General features: G+C 39.0%; 1 protein-coding gene across 9 annotated transcripts; it reads right to left on the reverse strand.

Annotated features, from left to right (window-relative positions):
• Positions 1-206: 206 nt before the first annotated feature.
• On the reverse strand, positions 207-11,784 carry LOC131554108 (uncharacterized). 9 transcript variants are annotated; one of them, XM_058799212.1, is made up of 17 exons: positions 11,546-11,784; positions 11,300-11,367; positions 9,523-10,587; positions 9,313-9,421; positions 8,988-9,213; positions 4,398-4,804; positions 4,072-4,173; positions 3,658-3,874; positions 3,351-3,529; positions 3,106-3,199; positions 2,656-3,001; positions 2,438-2,546; positions 2,261-2,352; positions 2,029-2,143; positions 1,665-1,931; positions 1,353-1,529; positions 207-755 (listed from the first exon to the last, which is right to left on the reverse strand). In XM_058799212.1, exons 11-17 carry the CDS (start codon positions 2,785-2,787, stop codon positions 553-555), a joined length of 1,095 nt encoding a protein of 364 aa, XP_058655195.1. In that variant the 5' UTR covers positions 2,788-3,001; positions 3,106-3,199; positions 3,351-3,529; positions 3,658-3,874; positions 4,072-4,173; positions 4,398-4,804; positions 8,988-9,213; positions 9,313-9,421; positions 9,523-10,587; positions 11,300-11,367; positions 11,546-11,784; the 3' UTR covers positions 207-552. The 9 variants fall into 9 exon arrangements, with proteins under 9 accessions (XP_058655195.1, XP_058655190.1, XP_058655189.1 ...); XM_058799207.1 differs by having other exon boundaries at positions 3,697-3,874; positions 8,988-9,421; XM_058799206.1 differs by having other exon boundaries at positions 8,988-9,421.
• Positions 11,785-23,579: the final 11,795 nt, after the last annotated feature.

Below are 23,579 nucleotides of genomic sequence, written 5' to 3' on the forward strand. Positions count from 1 at the left end.
ACAACATGGCAATGTAAAAGAAAGGGAACCTTTATTATACCTTTACTTCATGCTTTTTATTTTCTCTTTACGGGGGGGGGGTCTGTATAATGTGAAAAATTAAAAAAAAAACTTGAACAAAATGATCAACTTATAAATCAACAAATCGACTAATTATTACTGAGTAGTTTTATTTATACCAAAATGCCATATTTTACAATCTCTTCATGAGCTGCAAGTTCAGTAAAAAGTTTTTTTTTCTTCTTCTTTGAACTGTAGCCTAGCACAACTACACAGTGGCATGAGAAGAAACAAATCATCTACGTAGAGGACAAGTACCTCAAATCTATACTTTAGTACAGTACTTAGCCTTACAATAAAGCACTGAATTTCCAGCACTGACTGGTTGTAGAGGCATGCATGCATTCATTTCTATGTAAGTGAAAAAAGACAGACACTACACTTTGGTTATATTTATAATGTGATCAACAGCAGATTTTATTACATGCTTTAGATTCAGGGTTAAGGTCAAGGTCACTGTCAAGAAAAAAAAAGGTGTCACAGTCTTGTGGATTACAGTTCGTCATCAGAAATTTCGAAGTCACTGTCATAGTCATCAGCTGACAGTTTGTTTAAGAGGTTGTTCTCTGCTCCAGACAAAACTTGCAGGTAACAGTCTCTTGCTTGCACCCTCATTTCTCTGATTTTACGTTGCTTTCTGTGGATGATGCTCTGCAGACCTTTCAAACCCTCTTCACTTAGGCCACATTGCGAATCTTAAAAGAAGAATGAAATAACAAAATAACATTAAGCCTCCCTTAGAAACTTTATAAAGTCATCATTGTTGTGTATGTTTAATAGGGCTGCCCCCTAATACTAACACAAAAATGTTAGTCTTTCAGAAAAGTCATAGTTGGATTAATTTGTATTTAATATGTCCCTGTTACATAGTAATTACATACGTGGGGCAGGAAATTCAAAATTGGAACACTGAAAGAGTTTATAAGGACAACTCCAAGCAAGATTGCCAACTTTCAGCTACCAATTGGATAGAGATTTGGGCAAAGTGTAATGATGGCTCGTACAGCTACATCCACTTATGATACAATAAAATGTGTTTTCATTACTAGGCTTTTTACTTTAATGATTAGACAGGACATGTCCTCTATGTAGTTATAGGAATATGGCATTTAGTAAAAATCTGAATCTTACTATTGAAATCAAAATATTCTAACAGTTATGATGGCTCAAAGAACTTATAACATTCTTTCTCAGCCCTGGAACTGAGTCTTTTGTGAGTTCATTTTTCAGGAAAATCTTTGGTCAGGGGCAACCCTATGCTTAAGTTTGTGCCATATATTACAAATACATACTTTTCAGTGTCTCACTGGCAAACAAGCAGGACAGTTCTCTGAGGGTACCAGCACGAGTTGAAAGATATTTCCAATGGTTGTCCATCTCTGCAACAAAAATCTTCTGCTCCTCCTGAAGTCTCCTTAATGACATGATGATGTCGAATGCCTTTATCTTTGTCCTTAGATCGACAGAGTCTGGAATGCATGAGAAAAACATACATCAACCTTCAAAGAATCTTTAAAATCATATGGGGTTGCAGATTGACATTTGAGGCATTGTGGGTAATGTGTCAGTATGTATAAGAATTGTCAGAAGACTAGTGTACATACCACTGTGTGGAAGCTGCCATGGCCAAGCTGTCTCACCAGACAAAATGGTTTCCAAGCACAGAGTTTCAGTGTTTGGAACCATTCTGTTGTATTTCTCTACAACTGATGTCAGGATCCCCTTCTCCTCCCTGACCTTGCGGCGGATCCTGGCATGACCTTTGTTGCCATCTGTATCTTTATAGAGTCGCTGGGAACGTCTCTTGATACTCGCCACCAGCACCTCAATTCTGCTAGCCAAGGCATCAACATCATTTGTGGTTGTTGTTGCTGAGAAGAAATGTGTGGGAAAAATTACAATAACAATTATGTATATATATATACACACACACACACACACACACACACAAACTAGTCATTTCCTCACCGTCTGCCCACTCCTTTACATCATTGAGCCAGTCTTCCAGTTGGCTCTCTGTCACTGCCAATTCGACTTTCACAGACTCTAGGTTTTGCACCTGGCTTTGCAGAGCTTTTGTGGTCTGCAATGACAAGCAATCACAGATAGCACAAAAACAAGAACCAACTGTTCACTGCACAGCTTCAAACACTAATAACATACATTAATGAACATCTAAAACAAATTCTACTGTTATTACCTTCTGATAACGGCGGGTCAGTGCTGTGGCCAAATTGTTGAACTTTTGCTGATTCCAGCGCATGGCCATGAGAGTCAGCATGTCTGTGCGTCCTGCAAACACAGAGAATATCATGTTACCATATTCCCCCTACTTATTATTTAATAATGTAACTAGTGCAGTATGTGGTCATTTTACCTGGTTTGGACATGTGTTTTGTGGTCACCGCAATCCTAGACAGGAAAGCATTGCACTGTTCCACCTCAGTGCAACCAGCCCCATCCTGATATGCCCCACTCCATTTCACCTGATTAGGAATAAAAAAAAGAAAAAAAAGAAAAAAATAATGCTGAGAAAGTTTTGACATTCATTTGCAGATGTTCAGTTTTGATAATCACAAAGCAAAGTTCACCTACCTCGCATTTAAAATCATGGGCTTTGGCATGGAAGACTGAAAGGAAGGGCTTCATGTTAAGAAGGTGCTGGAGCTCTGGGCAGCTTTTTGCAACTATTTGGAGGTAGGGCCAATATTTGCAGGTCACATCCATACAAAAAAAAAGTGATTTGCCTACTGGCCAGCTTTTCTTGCAGGTACAGGGGATAGGCAAAAATTTCACCCCTGTACATATTTAAAGCACAGAGCAGCACTCCGTGTCGACACACCGCAAGCTCCAATCCCTCCTCGTCTGCCTTGCTTGCTGATCTTTGGGAGGTCTCTCTGGCTGCTGACCACTCCCCTCCACAAACACCTCTTCCACTGACCTATAATATGGAAAATGGCTGATGAAAATAAGACTCTCCTAAACAAACTCTTCAGTAAGAGGTAAGTGTAGTCCTGTATATAGTCTAATCGTCTGCGATTTTACATGTTTGGATGTCTTGTGAATGTAGTCCACAAATCTTGTCACATCTTCATCCTTAGCTATAAAGACGTCTTCAAAGATGGCCTGTTCTTCAGATCTATTAAAAATAATACTAATAAAAAATACAGAACAGGTACACAAAAGTTTATGATACCTTGTAATCTAATTTTACTTGGTGCACATTAAAGATATATTTTTTCTTATAAATATTGTTTCAACAGTGTGATATTATACACAATTTGAAATACCTAGCTGCATTCTTAAAACGGTAATGCTTGCGGTTTCCATCTACTGAAACCGCCAGCATATCTGGGGTGCACGCAGTACAGATGAAGGGCTCTTCCTTGCAGATTTTGTCCACCTCATATCGCACAGCCTCCCACTCAAAAAAACTTTTCTGAAAACTGTCTGTGGAGATCTTGCCAGTCTATTAAAATTAAGGAAACCAACAGCTAATAATGTACAACAAATACATTAGCATTAAAACATATTACGTTTCATCCCACAATACAAAGAGATTAACAATACTGTAGGATAAATAAATTCAATACACACACGACCAAAGCGGACAGTTCGCTGATCCAGCATTCTTACAGTCCTGGTGCTGCCATCTTCATTTCTTCAAATGAGAAAAAGACATCTGCGGCATAAATTGTGGCAAAGTGAAGGGTCGCGGGCCAGTAGTCACTTTGATTTAGGTCGACCACTCCAGCAGCCCAAGTGGCTTGGCATGCCTCACAACTCAACTCATGCATGCTTAGATCATATCGTCCTGGAAAAATAAAAAAAACATCCACTTTAACGTAAACCTTATGTGATTAATCAGGGTTTGGATTCTTTAAACAATTCTTACATTACTTTGTATACGTTTTAAACATTACTCAGAAGTCATATGTAGATTTTACATACAGACCTGTGCCAAACTTATGGGAGTAGAGCATGTATAGATTTTTATCTTCACACCCTTACCATTCATTGTGATCACAGCAACAGTCTTCCCTGGGCTGACCCTCAATGACTCTGATGAACAACCACAAATTTTGTCAGGAATCTCCACAGGTACAAGCCGTACTGAAAAAGATCAAACATGTGAATTAAGATCATTTGTATTGACTGAGTAATATAACAGTGTAATGGTTCAATGGTAATGAAGTACATTGTTGAAAAAGTATAGAAGAGATGCTCAAAAAGCTTCAATTCAATATCAAACAATACGAGACAAAAAGGCATTATTTAAATAGTAAAGCTTATGAGGCCTAACGATTCTCAGAATGAAATGTGTGTTGTACACTCACAAACCAGAACTTAGCACAATGGGAAAGAGCCTTATCTATGACAAAAGTTGTTGGAGGCAGTGGCTGGTAGAACCTAGGAGTCATGGCATCTCGGTTATGGAGAACAAGTCTGGTGTGCATGCTGACATCACATTCAGCACAGTAGAAGGGTCGTGGTCGACAGTCACAACACCGGACAGCAGCTGGATTGCTCCCACACTGTTGGCAGATGCGTGTTGCCACATTTTCTTGTGCCGTAGCGGTGTTCACCAGACGGGGTCTCTCTGCCCTCCACCTCTCTGAGAAGAGACTTTGTCGTGTGCTCCAGCTCGAGGAAGCTGGGAGAGGATCTCTTGAGGTTCCAAGAGGTGATGCCTCATCATCTGAGATATCGCTCAGTGAGTGCTGGAGCTCTTGCAGAAAACACTCTGTTAAAATAGTATGGAATATTTAAAAACAACACTTTAATACATTAAAGTGTACTAGGGGTGACCCCGAATAGTCGACGATTCGATGCTTCGATTCGAGGAGCCTGATTCGACTCCCAATCTTACAGTCGAATATTCGCGGGGTGTTATGATCATACCATTTTGGCTATATGGGGTGCTCAATGTCTGATTTCACATAGAACTACCGGTTTTCTCCCAATAAGTTAATATATAGCCTATTATGATAATGCTGTAAATAAGAATCTGAAAAAAACAAAAAAACAAAAAAAAAAGCTTTAAATAAATATTTTAACGTGTGTGAATAAATCCAACCACCCCTATAGATTTAAGTTTCACTTTCCATAATCCGTGACCGACAGAGGAGCATCTTGGAGGCAAGGATTTAAAACTTTAACAAGACTCAAACTGACGCAGAGTGAAAGACTGGATTTTTTTCGATCAGGTAGGATACAAGTATATATATATATATATATATATATATATATAAAATATATATTAGTGGTGGGCATAGATTAATTTTTTTAATCTAGATTAATCTCACTGTAATCTTGGAATTAATCTAGATTAATCTAGATTAAAATGGCTCATTTGAATTCTGCCAAGTAGATCAGAATAAGTTCACTACTAGTAGTAAACAACTAGCAGTCATCAAGAATTTAATATTGATAATAACATTGAAGACAATGTATGATTATTCCTTAAAAATAAGGTTTTAATAGTTTTAGTAGTAGTAGCCTATTACATTCTGCCCAATGTCTTCAAGTGAAACCGAACTTTTATTTTGACGGGTTGCCGTGAGGATAGTTTTTCTCAAATGAAACGCTCGAATGCTCATGAAGTGACTCTCAGAGCAGTTCTGGAGATGTTGTTCATGTATTTATGTCCTCATTTAGTGAGACGACAGACGTTAATATCGCCGCAAGCGTCACGCGGTCTTCTGTATGAGTAGTGAACAAACCCGCGCGTCTGTGCCATACATTAACACAGAGACACACAGAAGTCATATTTAAATAGACGTTTTGCGGCTTAATATTTACAAATAGGAGTGCGAGTGTGCTCACTTGTGTGTGCGCTTACGTTTGTGTGTGTGCCGCACCGCCAAACCTGATATTGCCAAGTGCAACGTGTTCCTGGGTCAACATATTTTGTTGACCCTGGAACAACATTTGAATCCAAAAATATAATCTTAACCATATTCCTACACCTAAACCTAACCTTACCCATGAGTAATCCCTAAAATCTGAGGAACTGATAGATGAATTACACTGATGTACAAGCAAACACTGATTATAATCCTAAACTTCACAAAAATTATAAACTGGTTCTTGAAATCTGATTGGTTAATCACAATGTTGTTCCAGGGTCAACAAAGATGTTGACCCAGGAACACGTTGCACTTGGCAATATCAGGTTGTGCGTGCGCACCGGGGCGGAACTCCGCTGTGCGCGCGATACAGAGAGCGCGACCATGTAACACAGAGATAGAAATGACGTGCCGATTTCCATTGGGAAGCTTCTTAAAAATAAATTTTCCCTGAAGCAAACCCCGCGGTTTCATAGCTGCATCCATGTTAGCACGCATACACACAGGTTCGAAGACTCGTTCTCGCCCCCTACAGTGCAATTCGGCAAGGTATACATCCGTGCTAAAATATCGAGGTGAAAGTCATCATAGCTTGCGTAGTATAGACCCAGCTCCCAACCCAACTTTGAGAATAGATTAACGGCGATATTTTTTTTATCGCCCGATAAGAGTCTCACGTTAACGCAGCACGTTAACGCCGATAACGACCCACCACTAATATATATATATATATATATATATATATATATATATCGTGTATATATTATTTATCTCGTATGAGATGCATTTGATTGAGTCGCTGCAGTAAAGTGCTTTATTGAACAGTGATTATCTCTTCAGTGCGCAAGGCGAGCAGGACAAACAACTACGCAGAATAGTAATAACTATGACTGGAACTGTCATATACACATAACATTATAATGAGAACACTATTATAATAAATCGCTGTGAATTTTTAGAGTTTAGTTCCCGTGTTTTTGCACGTTGTTGCGTCAAAAACGCGTCCACAAGTATAAATAATGAAGCATATTTTATATGAGATAAATGAGTTAAATCCCATTGATTAAAAACCTTCTATCAAATGATTAATTCTACCGGTCATTCAGCGCGCGCAGCTCAAAACAGAAATGCAGAACATTAATAACTGTCATATACATAACGTTATAATGAGAGCACTATTGTAAAAAAATGTTGTGAATTCTTATGCCGAGTTCACACTGCACGATTTTCAAACTCGTCGGGTCGCTGTTGTTTTCACACTGCGTGACTATCTGGGGTAGCATTCAGTCGCTGTTGTGTTCACACTGCCCGATGGATCGGCGACAGGGGCTTTCACATTGCACGATTTCACAATAGGAAGAATCACCGACAACTCTGTCTGATCCGCAAACTACGTTTCACAACAAAACCCAGGCGAGAAGTGATAAGGAAATAACGCGAGATAAAATATAACCATGTGTAGGCCTACTGCAATATAAAGTACATTAAAAACCTACTAAAAGTGTAAGCATTTTATGTTCTTACACAAAGTACACATAAAATATACTTTAAGTAAGGGTAACGTAGCCTATGTTTTCTGTAAATACACTAAAACATCACTAAAAGTATGCTTGTGTTTAGTATATTCCTTAAAAGTGTAACTAAGAATATATTTATTAACATAGTATTTCTACTATACTTTTTAGAAATATAGTTATAGTGTGCTTGTGTTTAGCATATTCCTTAAAAGTGTAATTAAGCATATATTTATTACCAGCGTATTTCTAGTATACTTTTTTAAAATACATAAAAAATATGCTTGTGTTTAGCATATTTTTTAGAAGTATAACTAAGCATATATAAAGTACTTCTAGTATACTTTTTAGAAATATATTAAAATGCAATTCAATATATTTGTAATGCACTTCAAATAAGCATGTTGGGAATACAAATGTATTATAAACATACTACTTGAATTTCAAGTATATTTTTAATACATTTAATAATACGTCTTTTTCACCTGGGTTGTGTGTTTACTATATAATTTTGTGTGGATTTTGATCAATTACTGGAAAACACACCAACACTGTTCTTCATCTGAACATTTATAAATGGCTAAAGTGTTGTGATCAAGCTAACTTACTGTAATATGGGTAACTGAACACACATCATAATTACAAATCATACAATCTCCTATATTATCCTGCATAATTATATGTGAAAAAAATAAACAAGCTTGAATTTAATTAGCTAACGTTAGCCGACTACACATTTTGTTATTTTATCAAACAGGAAGATCTTCTGTCTACTACATTTTCGGCAAACTTAATGATCAAAAACAAGGAAAGTTTAAGCAATGAGTGTCATGCTTTGTAGTTGAATCTCAAGTTAATAGTTGTCATTTCACTTGTGAGGTGATCTGTGGTCCTGTCCACTTGTGTCCAAGTGACTTTGTCCCTGCTTTTTGTGGATCAAGCTAAATGTACTGGGCTGGGTCTCCAAAAGCCCTCCTAGCTTAAAGGTGCAATAGGTGATTGTCTTCAGAAATATTTATTGTTATGCTGGTTGAAAGTCTCTTCACATCCCGATAGCAATCATTAAGTTAAGTGGTCTAAATGTATTTAATATGTATTTATATAATCTGTGGAAGGCGTAGACCCAAGACCCTGACCTTCCTTCCTGGTATTGTAGTACTTTTACTATGAAGTTTTCTCACCGGTTAATGACATGTGATGTATTGTAGTAATGTTGTCTCTGATCGTCTGATCTGTGTACGTTCATGTGTTCAGGGGGCATGGCTTTGGACAGCAATTTGCAGGGAGGGTGGTACGCTCGCTTTCAGTGCTATCAGGCTAAAGTTAGCATTTTCCAAGATCTCCTACTGCACCTTTAAGTCAGTGATTGACATTAACCTCAGCCCTTGGACACTGTCCACTTAAACACAGCTAAATAACTAAAGCACAAATCACTGTGTATTGGCTATGGCTACCAATGACCTGATAACCCGAATAAATTTAATTTGCCTAAAGTCAACTTTGTCTGAGAGCAAATTATATTAATAGTGTGTATTAAGGTATACCACGGCAAAACAAAACGTACCTTTTCTTTTCTTCTTCACATTTGGCCCCTCCTGACTCAAGGACTGGAAGATGGAAGAGGCAGCAGGTGGAGGACAAGACTGTGGAAGGGAGAGATCTGTGGGGATAAGAGATGGAGGAGAGACAGAGGTGGCAGAAGGTGCTGGTGAACAGATTGAGGTTTTTGTCCTTTTCTTCCTCTGTTGCAAAGACTTAGAGCATGGCAGTGGAGGTGGAGGTGGAGAAGACTGTGGAGGAAGAACAGCTGTAAAAGTAGTAGAAGATGGAGGAGAGAGAGAAGTTGGAGAGTGTGGGGAAGACAGAGAAACAAGGTTGAGTATAAATACAGTCTCGGCCTCCTTTGTGAGAATGGAACCACTGCGCTGCTCCTGACGGGGCTGTTGTGCTGCTCTGCTGTGGGGATGTCACTGTCCAGCTGCTGTGCTGTGGAGGTTGCTTTAATACAAGTTTACATTCATTTCAAATCTGTATTATATTAACAAAGACAAATACATGTATTTTAAATAATAATTTCTGAACACAAATCTTGCTCTTACCCTTAGTCAAGATAAATTCATAAGCCCTTCGCATCTTCTCCAAAAAATTTATTGTGAGAGGAGTGGGGTGCAGATGGGTAATTATGTCTGCATCCCACTTATTTGAAGCCTTTTTATTTTGTTTTCCAATAAATAAAATGGGCTTGTAACCCACTGCCTCAAGTTTCTGCACCTGAAATGAACAAAAGCCGTTACTACACATTAGTTAAACCCACTGAATTATTAGATACATTAGTACTGTATAAAGCAATTTTATTTTAAGGTCATTTAATGGACTTTAAATTTAATCTTTTTTTTTTTTTTTAATACGATCAAAGTTCAATTTCAGATAAGGCCAGAGGTACTCTTTCAGTTTCTACCATTGCCAACATGACTGACTCATTATTTGACAGAGAACACAACTTATTGTTTCACTTTAGCACAATTTAAAGACAAAGAGTCTTCCTTGTATGACATAAGACTAAGTTTATAAAGGCCACATCATACTGCTAACAGTCTATGATATTTACTATGTGACAAACATGGGCTTTCAGTTACACTTCAAATAACACTTATGAAAAATTTGCATTTTACTAACTGCAATACGGGCAGAACTAATTATGCGCCCAACATTTCTGCTTTTCTTGACAGATTGCCCCCACTGGCTATCCAGTGACACCACTTTGTCATTTATTTTTTGTTTAGTGGACAGACTTCCAAAGCAGACATAACAACTTTTCCTGCTTGCCTGATTAGGAGTCTGGCAAGATGGGCCGGGCCGGAATTTGGGCCTCATCATAACTTGACAAGAAATATAAAGAAGAAATATACACAAAAAAAAAAAAAAAACAGACAGACAATGTGTTAAAATAGAGTTTTTGTAGGACCTATTGAGAGAAACAGAAAGATGGACAGATAGAACAATGTAAATAGAGAGAGAGATAGAGCGAGCTACAGAGAGACAAGTACAGGTTAACAAGACAGACGTGGCTCTTAAAAGTGCCTTTGGTTTGTGTGTGTGTGTGTGTGTGTGTGGAGGGAGGTTAAAATAAAGGAGAATGTTGGAAGCTGGCAAATTTGAAGGACCTGATAAGAGAGGAAAAAAAAAATATTGAACTCCTTACATTTTTACCAGTATTTTCTTCGTCAGTGTTGGCAGATTGGGCAGTTTTGAGTTGTACTACGTGGATAAAATGGGCTTGGACAGGTGGCATTTTGATATTTCTGTTGTACTCTTTTATTTCTTTAAGGCAAATGACAGACATGGAAAATGAGAGAACACTTAATTTGCTTTATTATGCCATTTGATGAGCAAATGTTATTGTTGTAGTTATGAATTAATTTGTATAGTTTAGTATTGGTAAGATTTGTGTGTTTACTATATAATTTTGTGTGGATTTTGATCAATTACTGGAAAACACACCAATCTGGCAACACTGTTCTTCATCTGAACATTTATAAATGGCTAAAGTGTTGTGATCGAGCTAACTTACTGTAATATGGGTAACTGAACACACATCATAATTACAAATCATACAATCTCCTATATTATCCTGCATGATTATATGTGAAAAAAATAAAATAAACAAGCTTGAATCTAATTAGCTAACGTTAGCCGACTACACATTTGGTGCAGCACGTTATATTTTTATAATATCTGCTGTCATTTACTGCATCACGAAACTGCTACCTTGCAATTCTTAAGGTTCTAAACACAACTTCTTGACCTGATTATACAGTTTTTGTACCCTAAATTTAAGGATTGTTCCCATCTGTATTAATTAACTGTTCTACTTACCGAGCGGGAAATCGCAGTGGACCTTGGGATCGCGCCTTACAATGACGTCAGCATCACTGATTGATTGACTTATTAATAAATAAATAGAAATAATAAATAATCAAACAAACAAACAAACAAATAAATAGATAAATAAATAATAGGTTGATTGCATCGCATTGCGCTTATTAATCACTGATTAACCAAACATAATCACACCACATTAAATACGTTTATCATCATCAACAAGGAATTTACCAGCATTACCGAGGAATACACTACTGCTGTTGCTCGCTGGAGCGTTGTTAAAGTCACCGCTGAACGCTGTTTCACAGACGCACTTTGATATCAGGCAACGAGTGGTTTTTAAAATAAAAAAATCAGTTAAATATGACCTGGGGGACGCCAATCGACTCGCCGTGCCATAACTAATTTATTGCAGCCTTTTCTTTTTTATTCCTATTTATCATAGTCTCGAGTCCCGTACACACTGCGGTCTGCTTTCCTGCACTCAAATGTCAACGCCGCCGGTTCCGGTCAGAAGTCTATGGGAATCCCTGCAAGTTAAAACATGACGCTAAAGGGATCCACCGATATGGCAAAAATATCATGATTTTTTTTTAGAAATATTACGATTCACAATATTATCACAATTCTTTGTCATGTTGGATTTTCTATTTTGCAAGTTGTTTGAGCAGTACAGCCAAACTAATTTCCCTACTATAAAGACAAAGCCTTTCAAGGTAACAAAATATAAAAAAGTATGGCGGATATTTAGGCGATAAAAACTATAAAAATTGTTGTCATTATTGTATTTTTGTTATTAAAAAATGAGCGCAAAGATACACATTACAAATACACACAAATAAAATAAACAGTGTTTTATTTTCAGGTAGTCTACAATAGGTGTATTTAGCAGGAGCATTCAAGAAATTGAATGAACAAATATAAAAATAAAACCCTGTATAGATTGATTCCTATTAAAGCAACTGTATTAAAGTTTTTCAGACAAGAGTAGTGAGTGATTTTTCTCTTTGTGTTTGGTGTTTTATTAACATTAAAGGAATAATTCACCCCAAAATTAAAATAGGCTAGTGTTTTATTTTTATACCTTCATTTAATCACTCAAAAGTTGTTTTAAACCTGAATGAGTTTCTTCTGCTGAAAATAAATGCTATTTTGAAGAAGGTGAAAAGCCAAACAGTTGCTGGTCTACAGTGACTTCCATAGTATTTTTTTCTACTGTTAAAGTCAATGTGAACCAGCAACTGTTTGGTTATCCACATTCTTCAAAATACCTTATTTTGTGTTCAGCACAAGAAAGAAATTAATACAGGTTTGGGACAACATGTGAGTGAGTAAATAATGACAGAATTACAATTTTAGGGTGAACTATCCCTTTAATGACAGTCGGCAGCATGTTTAGTACTGTCCCTTTAAGACCTGCACGCATCTACAGACACGCATCCATTTCTCTCAGCTGTTTACTTTCATTTTAGACACAACCAACTGAGTCTATACATAAACATCGTGTGTTTTGACAGTATTAGCACAAAACATAACTTAGTTCAGTAATCAAGCGCTGTTTGACGGGCTTTTTAGAGCACGCGCTTTGGGTGTATGTGCTCAGAAAAGGCGCTCCTCAGAACAGCACACAAATGAATTGTTTAACCAGTAAGTCTTTGAAGCAGATGCAGATAATGTACTTTTGGAGACTGCGATTAAGTGCGGTGTCCCGTGAGAGTAAATCTACCGCTGAGTTAACACTGATGTGAATGTATGTGGCCTTGTACAGTATATAGAGACGGCGGCGCCAGAACTGCAGCTGGTAGAATGCGCGCTGAAGTATGATACTACGATATTTCTTCAAAAAAGCAGATCGTGGAGACATTTTTATAGTCCACAATCAAAACACTTTACCGTCGGACCTCAAAGGGGCTCGAGCCCCCCTGCCCCCCTGCGGTGTTCTGAGTAAGCCTCTAGAGGGAGCTCTAGTATGAGTTAAGGTGGAGAAGAAAAAGGAACGAGTGTAGTACATGGTGGTGAATAAAGAAGGTAACACTGAGTGCATTTGCTTTTATTGATACACTCAACATATTGGCGACGAGGATGGCTTTGAGTCTCAGCCAACCTGCCCCGTTCCTGCAAACACCGGGTGAACCACCGATTCCATTCACAGGGTGGATCAAAACTTTCGACAATTTCTTGCTGGCCGTGGGCGAGGAGCTGCCTAATGCTAGGAAGCGTGCTCTTCTGATACACTGCCTCGGAGCCGAGGGTCAAAGATTGTTCTACACCCTGAACGTGAGTGATCAGGGAGACGATACGTATGCTTCTGCTTTGAGTGCAATACGGGATTTTTTTGTCCCTAAAGTTAATGTGGTTGCTGAACGTTACCGCTTCCGCCAACGGAGCCAACGCGCGGGCGAGACCACAGATCAGTATGTCGCTGCATTACGTGAACTGGCTGCCACCTGTGAATTTGGCACGATGGAGGACGAGATGATACGCGATCAGCTGGTCGAAAAGACTAATTCATCTCGCATCAGAGAACGGCTGCTGCTGGAAGTGCCACTCGACCTTAAGAAAGCCGTGACTGTCGCCCGGCAAATTGAAACTGCTACAGCGGAGGCTAAAGCTATGGTCCCGTCATCCGACAACTCAGTACAAGCAGTTCAACAACATAACCGGTTCCGACGGAGCAAAAGTAAAGTCAATGCCTCGCGTGGACCTCCAAAATTTACCCGTGCACGCACTTGTTACCGCTGCGGATCTGAGCAGCACGCAGCTAATTTTCCCGGATGCCCTGCTAAGGATGCAGTGTGCAGGAATTGTAACAAAACAGGACATTTTGCAAAGATTTGTCGTGGAAACAAACGGGTGAGTGAAATTACGGTACCTGAAGTGACTGTGTTAAATATTGAACATTCTGTTCGTGACTGTGGAAAAATAATGTGTACAGTACAGATATGTGCAAGCACAGGACAAACACAGGACATTCAGTTAATGGTGGACACGGGTTCAGCAGTGTCCATATTGCCAATGTCCATTTACACTGGATCTTTCAGTCAAGCACCCCTTTCACCACCGAAACTCAGTCTAGTTAGTTTTGGGGGCGATGCAATTGAAGTGAAAGGATGCCTGCCAGCCAGCATCTCGTATGGAGGCCATTGCACTACCACAGACTTATACATTGTACAAAAGGGATCAGCTGTGCTGGGCAGAGACCTCTTTACTGGACTGTGTTTACAGATTTGTGATGGTCAGGTCAGTACAGACCAGTGCACGCATCCTGTCTCATCTATAGATGCAAAGTCGGAAAACAGCCTGGGATGTGCAAGAGGATTTGTACATCGTGTTCATGTTCGGCCAGGTGTTCAGCCAGTGCAGCAGAAACTGAGGAGGTTACCTTTCTCAATTCGCAACGAGGTGTCCAAGGAATTACAGAAGCTTGTGCAACAGGATGTAATCGAGCCTGTGGATGCATCTGAGTGGGTCTCCCCAATAGTTGTCACTAGAAAAAAAGATGGGGGGATTAGGCTCTGCGTCGACTTGCGTGAGCCTAACAAGGCAGTGGTAGTGGACAGCTTTCCTCTTCCCCATATGGAGGAGATGTTTGCGAACTTGTGTGGAGCAACAGTGTTTTCCACATTAGACCTCCAAAGTGCGTATCACCAAGTAACGTTGCATGAGGACAGCCGAGACATTACCGGTTTATCACGCATGATGGATTATTTCGTTTCAAAAGGGTTCCATATGGACTGGCCTCAGCTCCAAGCTGCTTCCAGAGGATGATGTCTGAAATCCTTAAAGGTCAGTCTGGAGCTCATTGTTACTTGGATGATATCATGGTCGCAGGAGCAACGTTCAAGGAACATGACGAAAATCTGCAAGCTGTGCTGCAGCGAATCGATAAAGCAGGCCTCAAACTGAACATGACAAAGTGCCACTTCAGAAAAGCAGAACTGTCATTTCTGGGTCACACACTGTCAGAAAAGGGATTACAGCCTGATGCTTCCCATATTTCTGCAGTGTCCGATGCACCACCTCCTGTTGATGAGGTTAGTCTTCATTCGTTTCTGGGTCTCACATCATGGTATTCTAAATTCATACCAAATTACGCTACAGTGGTGGAGCCATTGCGTGTGCTTACGAGGCTCTACTCCATTCGTTTGGTCACCTGAGGCTCAGGAGAGCTTTGAGGCAGTTAAAGGGCTAATTGTGAATAGTGCTGCCCTTGCGCTTTTCAATCCAGAACTGCCTACTATAGTCACCACAGATGCCTCAGACTACGGAATAGGAGGTGTTCTTACCCAGATACACGCAGACAACATGGAGAGAACAGTGGCTTTTGCCTCACGCACTCTTACCGCAGCAGAACGGAAGTACTCCACAGTAGAAAAAGAGGCACTAGCATGTGTTTGGGCCACAGAGCGATGGAGGACCTACTTGTGGGGACGACACTTCACACTGCGGACAGATCACAGCCCGCTGACCACCCTTTTGTCATCTAAGGGTCAAGGCAGAGCAGGTATGCGCATAGCAAGATGGTCAGCTAGGCTGATGGCTTTTACCTATGATATTCAGTACAAGCCGGGGCATGAGAACGTGACTGCAGACTGTCTATCTCGTTTACCACTCCCTAGTACTGAGCCTAGTCTGGAACACGATTTGGAAGTCGTAGCTCTCACATCTACCCTCACGGCAATAACCAGCTCTGAGTTCAAAGTGGCATGTGATTCTTGTCCTATCCAAGCTGAGCTACGCAGACTGCTCGTCTCAAAATGGCCAAAGTGTGCAAAGGCACTGGATCATGCGTTAAAGCCGTATTTTCAAGTGCGGCATGAACTTTCACTCCAGGACGGTTGCATGGTGCGTGGAACCACACGCCTCCTGGTTCCAGAATGTCTCCAGCCCAAGTTCATCGCACTCGCACATGATACACACCAGGGCATTGTGAGGACCAAAAGGAGGCTGAGAGAGCTCTACTGGTGGCCTGGTATGGACAAACAAGTAGAAACAGCTGTTAAAGCTTGTGTCACTTGTCAGTTACATGACAAATCTGCTGTCACACATACCACACCGCTCCAACCTGTGCCTTACCCTACTGACGCCTGGGAGAAAGTGGCCATAGACATCATGGGACCTTTTGATGCAGCACCTGCTGATTGTCGTTTTGTGATCACTCTGGTGGACTATTACAGTAAGTGGCCCGAGATAGCATTTGTCTCACATCCTACCACTCATGCCGTGACGGTTCCTTTCTACAGTGTTTAGCAGGAAGGGAACCCGAAAGAGCTGATTTCTGATAATGGAGTACAGTTCACTTCACACGACTTCAGACTGTTCTTGCAAAACAGAGGAATCATACACAGGACATCATCTGTGTATTACCCAAGAGCAAATGGGGAAGTCGAACGTTTCAATCGCAGCTTAAAGGATAGTTTACAAACTGCTTCACTGGAAGGAAGAGGGTGGAAGGAGTTCACCAAAGACTTTCTGCAGGCATACCGTGCAACGCCTCATGCCACAACACAGTGCACACCAACTGAACTTTTGCATGGGAGAGCCATGTTGACCAAACTTAACGTTTGGTCTTTGCTTGCCACCTGCAGGCAGAGCACTTACACCTCATCAGCTTGCCTCACACGTGAAAGAGAAACAGGAAAAACTAAACGGTACAGTGACAGAAAACGCAGCGCAAAGCATGTTTCATTTCAGTGTGGATCGTATGTCCGTGTAAAGAAACCCGAATTGTGCCAAAGACCCAGTCTAAATTTGGAAAACCCCTGAAGGTTGTGGGTAAGAAAGGACTATACACATATAAGCTGTCAGATGGACGATGCTGGAATGCATCCCACCTGGCATCTGCACTTGCTCCGTGCAGAGCAGACGAGTTCAGTGAACTGCCATCGTTTGACTCTGGGAATACTGATCCTGTAGGGGGTGAACAACCTGCAGTAGTTACACGACCTGTTCGGAGCAGGCGTGCACCTGCATGGACTCAGGATTATGTAATGTAAAATGTGTTTAATGCATTATTCGCACACAATATGTGTCTATACAGTATATGGAAAAGAATGTTCTTGTTGTTCTGTTAATATTGTGGTTGAGTAGGTGATGCTTATACCAAGTGTTGGGAAATTGTATTACTGTACCAATATGTGTTCAATAAGGGTTTGTTTGCGAATCATAATGTTGGGATTGAATGTTTGCAAAGAGGAAAAAAAATCAACAGTAACCTGTATCTTAACTGTTAACTAATTGCACTGAGACTTTGTCCCTATAGCATGTTTGTTCTTAAGAGAGAGGGATATGTGGTGTTCTGAGTAAGCCTCTAGAGGGAGCTCTAGTATGAGTTAAGGTGGAGAAGAAAAAGGAACGAGTGTAGTACATGGTGGTGAATAAAGAAGGTAACACTGAGTGCATTTGCTTTTATTGATACACTCAACACCCCCCCTTGTGCACGCCACTGGAACTGAATGTTGTTCGACCAACCTAGATAGGGTGGGCCTAACCTCTGTTTATTGTAATATTATTCTAGCTAATGGGGAAACCATGGCATCACCATACTAAAGCTACTATCAGGGAAAGTAATGTTGGTCGGCTTATATCTGTAGTAGTGGTCGTGACCTCTGACTACAAATAATGTTGCTTTATTCAAGTGTGTACAAATCTATGGGGGCTAATTAAAGGTACTTTTAGAATGAGCAAGCATAGGAGCGGCCATCTAAAGTATTAGCCAATTACCTCTGTCTAATAACCAAGACTGATGAGAATGTGACCGTAAGATACGCTAACAGCTGAAGCGATATCTTTGAGCCACATGAGCACCTGAATGAACGAGTACAATAATGGTAAAGAGTTAACTCGAATAATCAAATGTCATAATAATAATAATAATAATTAGAAATGAACAAATAATCAATTGGCATTTAAATCTAAATTCGAGGTCATAATAAAATGGAGTCAGATTAGTTAATAAAATGGAGTCAGATTTGAAGTTAACCTAAAATTAATAACTTTGCGCGCTGAAAAGACCGAACATGCAGGAAATCTTCATCCATGATTGGATACCGTCCTTGGACCAAATTCGTGGACCTTACATGAATATTTACCTTTTTGTGTTTGTTCCCTATGCTTTATAATTAAATAATAAATTCATCCGATTTGATCATTTTATTCTTTTTTTTTTTTTTGTAGACCCCAATCACCCACGAATGCAAATCTGAGAGCAGAATGCAAGTCATTTTATTCTTAAGTATTTTATTCTTTAAAAGAATATTGTTTATGTCGTTATGTTTTCATTCATTGTTTCCATACATTTTCTAATTAAATTACATTAAATTCATTTTTTACCTTTTAATGTTACTCTCCACACTCATTGGTTGAGCCGCTGTGGTTGTGTCAGGCCATTATTTTTACATAACTGCAGTGTTTGGGTGAAATTATTTGACAAATCTTTCATAAAATTCACAGCATCACACATTCTAGAGTACCGGAGGTCAGCTGTGCGGTTAAACCTTACTCCCCTGATCTCAAGAGGTGCACTAGTGACTGACGCTCAAGGCTGCAGTCTTTAGCAGCTTTGTTAGCACGCCCAACTTCCATGCCAGAAACGCCTGTACAATTTCCACTCGGAGCAAGTGAGAGGAGTAGAACCCGGAGGGGTTACGTATTCACCACTCACTGATAACTGCTCTATATTCACAGATTAAACAACAGATAACTATGTTTTGTTTTGTTTTTTCCACCATGCACCTCAGCAAACCAAAATCCTACTCAATGGGTTTATTATTTATTTCTACCATTACTTTATTAAAATGTGGAAAACATAGGCCTATTCAGATTCTGTGGTTTCAAATGCTAAGTTATTCACTGACCTCTGTGTTTCTATTTTCTCTTGAAATATTACATTAAGGGTTTATGATTATGAGGCTGATTATGGCCACGTGGATGATCTCAATGTGTATGGAAATATCTGATGAACAAAACGAGGATCATCGTGTTTTTCTTTAATGCTCAAAATAAATACAGAAGATTGTATACTATCAGAAATATTGTCAGGGAATGTTTTTCAGTCTGTAGCATGTATTGATTTTATTAATGTTGTTATCTCTGCTCTACTCTGCCATTTATCTACGCTTGCAGCATAGAGCACATTAGTAGAAATAAAAATGGCATTAAAAATTCATCCGAAAATGACATCCATTCTAGCATTTTATTATTTATATAATAATCTCTATAAGCAACACGTGCTTTACATCACGCATAACTAATCTGCATTTGTTCTAGGCATTACTAGACCAAAGGCTATGTGTTAGGTGTCAGTATCTTTTAATAGCTGCTAACTTCCCGTTGCAGTCAGAGACTCTAAAGCAACCAGCACTGCATGCTTGCACAGGCTTTAGGATATTTAATGAATTTGCCAGAGAAGAAACACAACATGTTTCAGTCACATTCACCACACTTCCCAATGGATCGTCAAAATAGTTTTCTTCCCAAAATTTCCAATACATTTTTAATTGACTATGATCATAGATATTAACATAAAATGCAATTAACATAAAACTTAATTTGCACATCCTCTCATTCACTTAAATATCCAGTTAATGTCTTCATGAATCACCAGAGGTCAAAAGTCAACTAAAGAAATTAATTCAAACTGTAAGTACATTTTACCCCAGAAACCAGCAAATCTGTAGAATATGCAGTACTAGCAAACAGTAAATTGTGCTGTTGTATATATTAATGCAAATTTGTTTGTCATTTACATTTGAAAGTATATTGCTACTGAATTAAGACAGTGATTAAACCAAATGTTGTGAGAAATAAACATCTTTGTAAAAATAATTGTGAAAAGAAAATGCATAATCCTAACAAGTTCAGATTTAATAACTAGCTGTGTTACACGTTAAGTTCAGTCTGGCGTTTTGTACATTGTTTTTAAATGTACCACTTCTTAACCTTCTCTTGTCAGAGTCTCAGATTGTGATGTTTGTGTCAGGAAATACTATTTTTGACTGCGTTGTCACATCACAAGCGCCTTGATGTGATGAGCTCTGACAAGATCAATGAAATATTTTTCATCCTGGTGGGTGTGGAGAACACTTTTCTGAAAAATAAAATATTTTGCTCTTCTTGGAAGAAGGTTCTTATCATTCCTGACTACTGAGAAGGTAGGAATGAAAAAGAAAATTGTTACGTTCAAGTGCTTTAGAAGAAGACTGAAGGGAGAAAAAAAATGTATTATTAAATTATTATTATTGAAGGCATTATTGTGAAAACTACAATATAAGTGATAAATTGTTAGGCTGGAAGTTCATCCATTATTGACATTTAACTTTGGTTTTTGTTTATGTATTAACCCAGGAACATGAAAGCACCGTTTCTGCTTCATTTACTTTTCCAAGGTACATTGTCTGTTGTCCTCTTTTAGGCATGTTTGTATATATTTATTAATGTAGTTTAACAGAAATTTTCACATTAGGCTACTCAATTATGAAATATCAAAATCGTATCGAAATAATAGGCTACATAACTTTATTCACAGCAGTCAAATAAAAGCCTACCATCTGCCTTACACTCACAAGATATCGGTCATATGTTTTATTCTGAGATAAAATAATATGAAGCTATGAAACAGACACTAATATTCTCAGTTTAATCAACATTTTGAGAGAAAAAAAAAAGTGAAACCCATAAGCCATTGTGCAGAAGCATTAGCCTTTACAGTGTAAATTGTGTGTCTCTATGGCATTTCGAGGGTGAGTTGTCAAGGGTAGAAATGTTATGTCGCCTCAAGTTGGGGGTGGTAAAGGACTACAGATCAAGATGGAGGCTCAGTAAAAACTACAACATCCAGATCACCTGCCAATAAAGACTAGACAGACAAACAAATGCTGTATAATTGAAAAGTACTGTGACTAAAAACAAACTCTGTCACATCATTGAATGTCATTTAAATCTAGACTCTATTTAAATATATGTTGCTTTTTTTTTTCTTGGACAATATGAAAGTGACGTGACATCACATGACGTGTGACCAAGTATGGTTACCCATACTCGGAATTTGTGCTCTGCATTTAACCCATCCTAAGTGTACACACACAGCAGTGAACACACACGGAGCAGTGAGCAGCCATTTATGGGGTACCAAGGGCACCTCAGTTGTGGTATTGAAGGTGGAAGAGAGCGCTGTACATTCACTCCCCCCATCTACAATTCCTGCTGGACCCAAAACTTGAACTCGCAACCTTTGGGTTACAAGTCTGACTCTCTAACCATTAGGCCACGACTGCCCCTTGCCCCAGTTCTTTCAATATTCTTTCAAATTCAATAGTGTATCATTACGGTGACGCATTGCTGCCACACACACATAATTTTTTCCACTCAATTATGTCGTAATAGCAATATATGTCATTTTAATGACAGCTTTTTTCGTTTTAACAACATCTTTTCTCGTAAAAACGAGATGTTATGTCGTTAAAACGACATGATTATCTTGTTAAAATTACATCTTTTCTCGTAAAAAATGAGATATGTCGTAAAAACGATATAATTATCTCATTAAAACGACATCTTTTCTCGTTATTACGACATAATTGAGTGGAAAAAATAATATGTGTGTGGCAGCAATGCGTCACCATATATTATAGTGTGCAATACTAACAGAAAACAATATGGGACAAATGAAAGGCTAAAATTTCCAGTCTAAATAAACATGTAATGACTCCAACTGTTGTCTCACAGGTGTTCTGCTGTATGATGCTTTTGGATGGGAAGTGAGAATGCCAAAAGACATTCACGGCCTCAAAGGTTCCTGTCTGGTCATACCATGTTCTTTCAGCTACACATCATACCCACCCAAAGACCCACGTAGAGTTGTGTGGTATCAGTACGTCTCTAAAGGTTATCCTTTAGTGTATGATCCAAGGTATCCAGATGATGTCATTGGCAAGTTCAGAGGGAAAACTGATTTATATGGAAACTCAAGTTGGGATTGCAGTCTGCTGATCAAAAACCTGGAACCGTCCCACCATGGAGAAAAATTATATGCATGGATTGACCCTGAAAACGTTGGGTATCGCACCTACAGATTTTATGATGTCACCTCTACAATCCTTGTCCAAGGTATGTAAATACTTTTTTCTTTCTTTAAATCATGATCTAGTTGTGAGAGTGTGTTGCCTAATTGTGACATTTCTGCTATTTGTAGCAAGTCCACAGCTGCCCAGCATCAAAATTTTTGGAGGTGAAAGGACAGGTGACGCCATCACAGTAGAATGTTCAACTTTCCACACGTGTCCATACAGCGAACCAAACATCACTCTGAACGGTATAGAAGGATCTGATCAAATACACAATGAGCATATTAAAGACGGCCTGTGGAAAAACACTCTAACATGCACAGGTGTCGTGAAGACAGAACATTCGACTATTGAGTGTTCAGTAACACATTATGGTGACATAACAGTAACAGGTACAAAAGATAAAAATGCCAAATGTGAGTAAACACAAACATGAACTGCTTTGTGTGATATTAGCTGTTAGTTCAGTTAAAATGCTACAGTTGGACCCATTACAAGATTTCAGTTCAATTTCAGGTGTTCATCATAACATATCGATTGAGCCTGAACTGGCAGATGTCACAGAGGGCGTCACAAAGAACTTCACTTGTAGCATCTACCATTCCTGCCAGAATGAGAATCCAAACATCACATGGAACTATGAGAACATGCAGGTCACAGAGTGGAACAAAACACTTTCTGGTTTAGATCAGATCACCTATTCCAACATAATCTTTCTGGGTGCAAAAGAAGACCATGGGAAGAAATTGATATGTACTGCTAAATTTCCTGGAAGAGACATCACGACATCTGTTGTCTTAAATGTGCAAAGTGAGTAATTTATTAGCATTTTGTCCCACCCATATATCATCATTTATATGGTTTTATACTGACTTATTTGCGCTCCAAATCTTGTGAATCCAATCCAGAAAATTTTTTTTACAGTTTTTTTTTTCTGTAGATCATTCTTACACCATTACCTTACCTTTTAGATTAGTTATCATATCAGTTTTAAAATCAGTTGTGTGCTAAAAATAATGATTATTTTTTACCCACTTTCCATCATGAAGCAGACCCAGTGCTCACTGGACTCAAAACCATTGGTCTTTACATCCTGACACCCTCACTTGTGTTCCTTCTGGCTTGTATCCTTGCTGTAGTCATCATACACAAGAAGCGACAAAGGTAACTTTAGCTTTATGTTTCTTTAAGCCAGGTGTTCCCAAATTGAA

Source organism: Onychostoma macrolepis, chromosome 15, assembly GCF_012432095.1.
Source record: "Onychostoma macrolepis isolate SWU-2019 chromosome 15, ASM1243209v1, whole genome shotgun sequence".
NCBI lineage: Eukaryota > Metazoa > Chordata > Actinopteri > Cypriniformes > Cyprinidae > Onychostoma > Onychostoma macrolepis.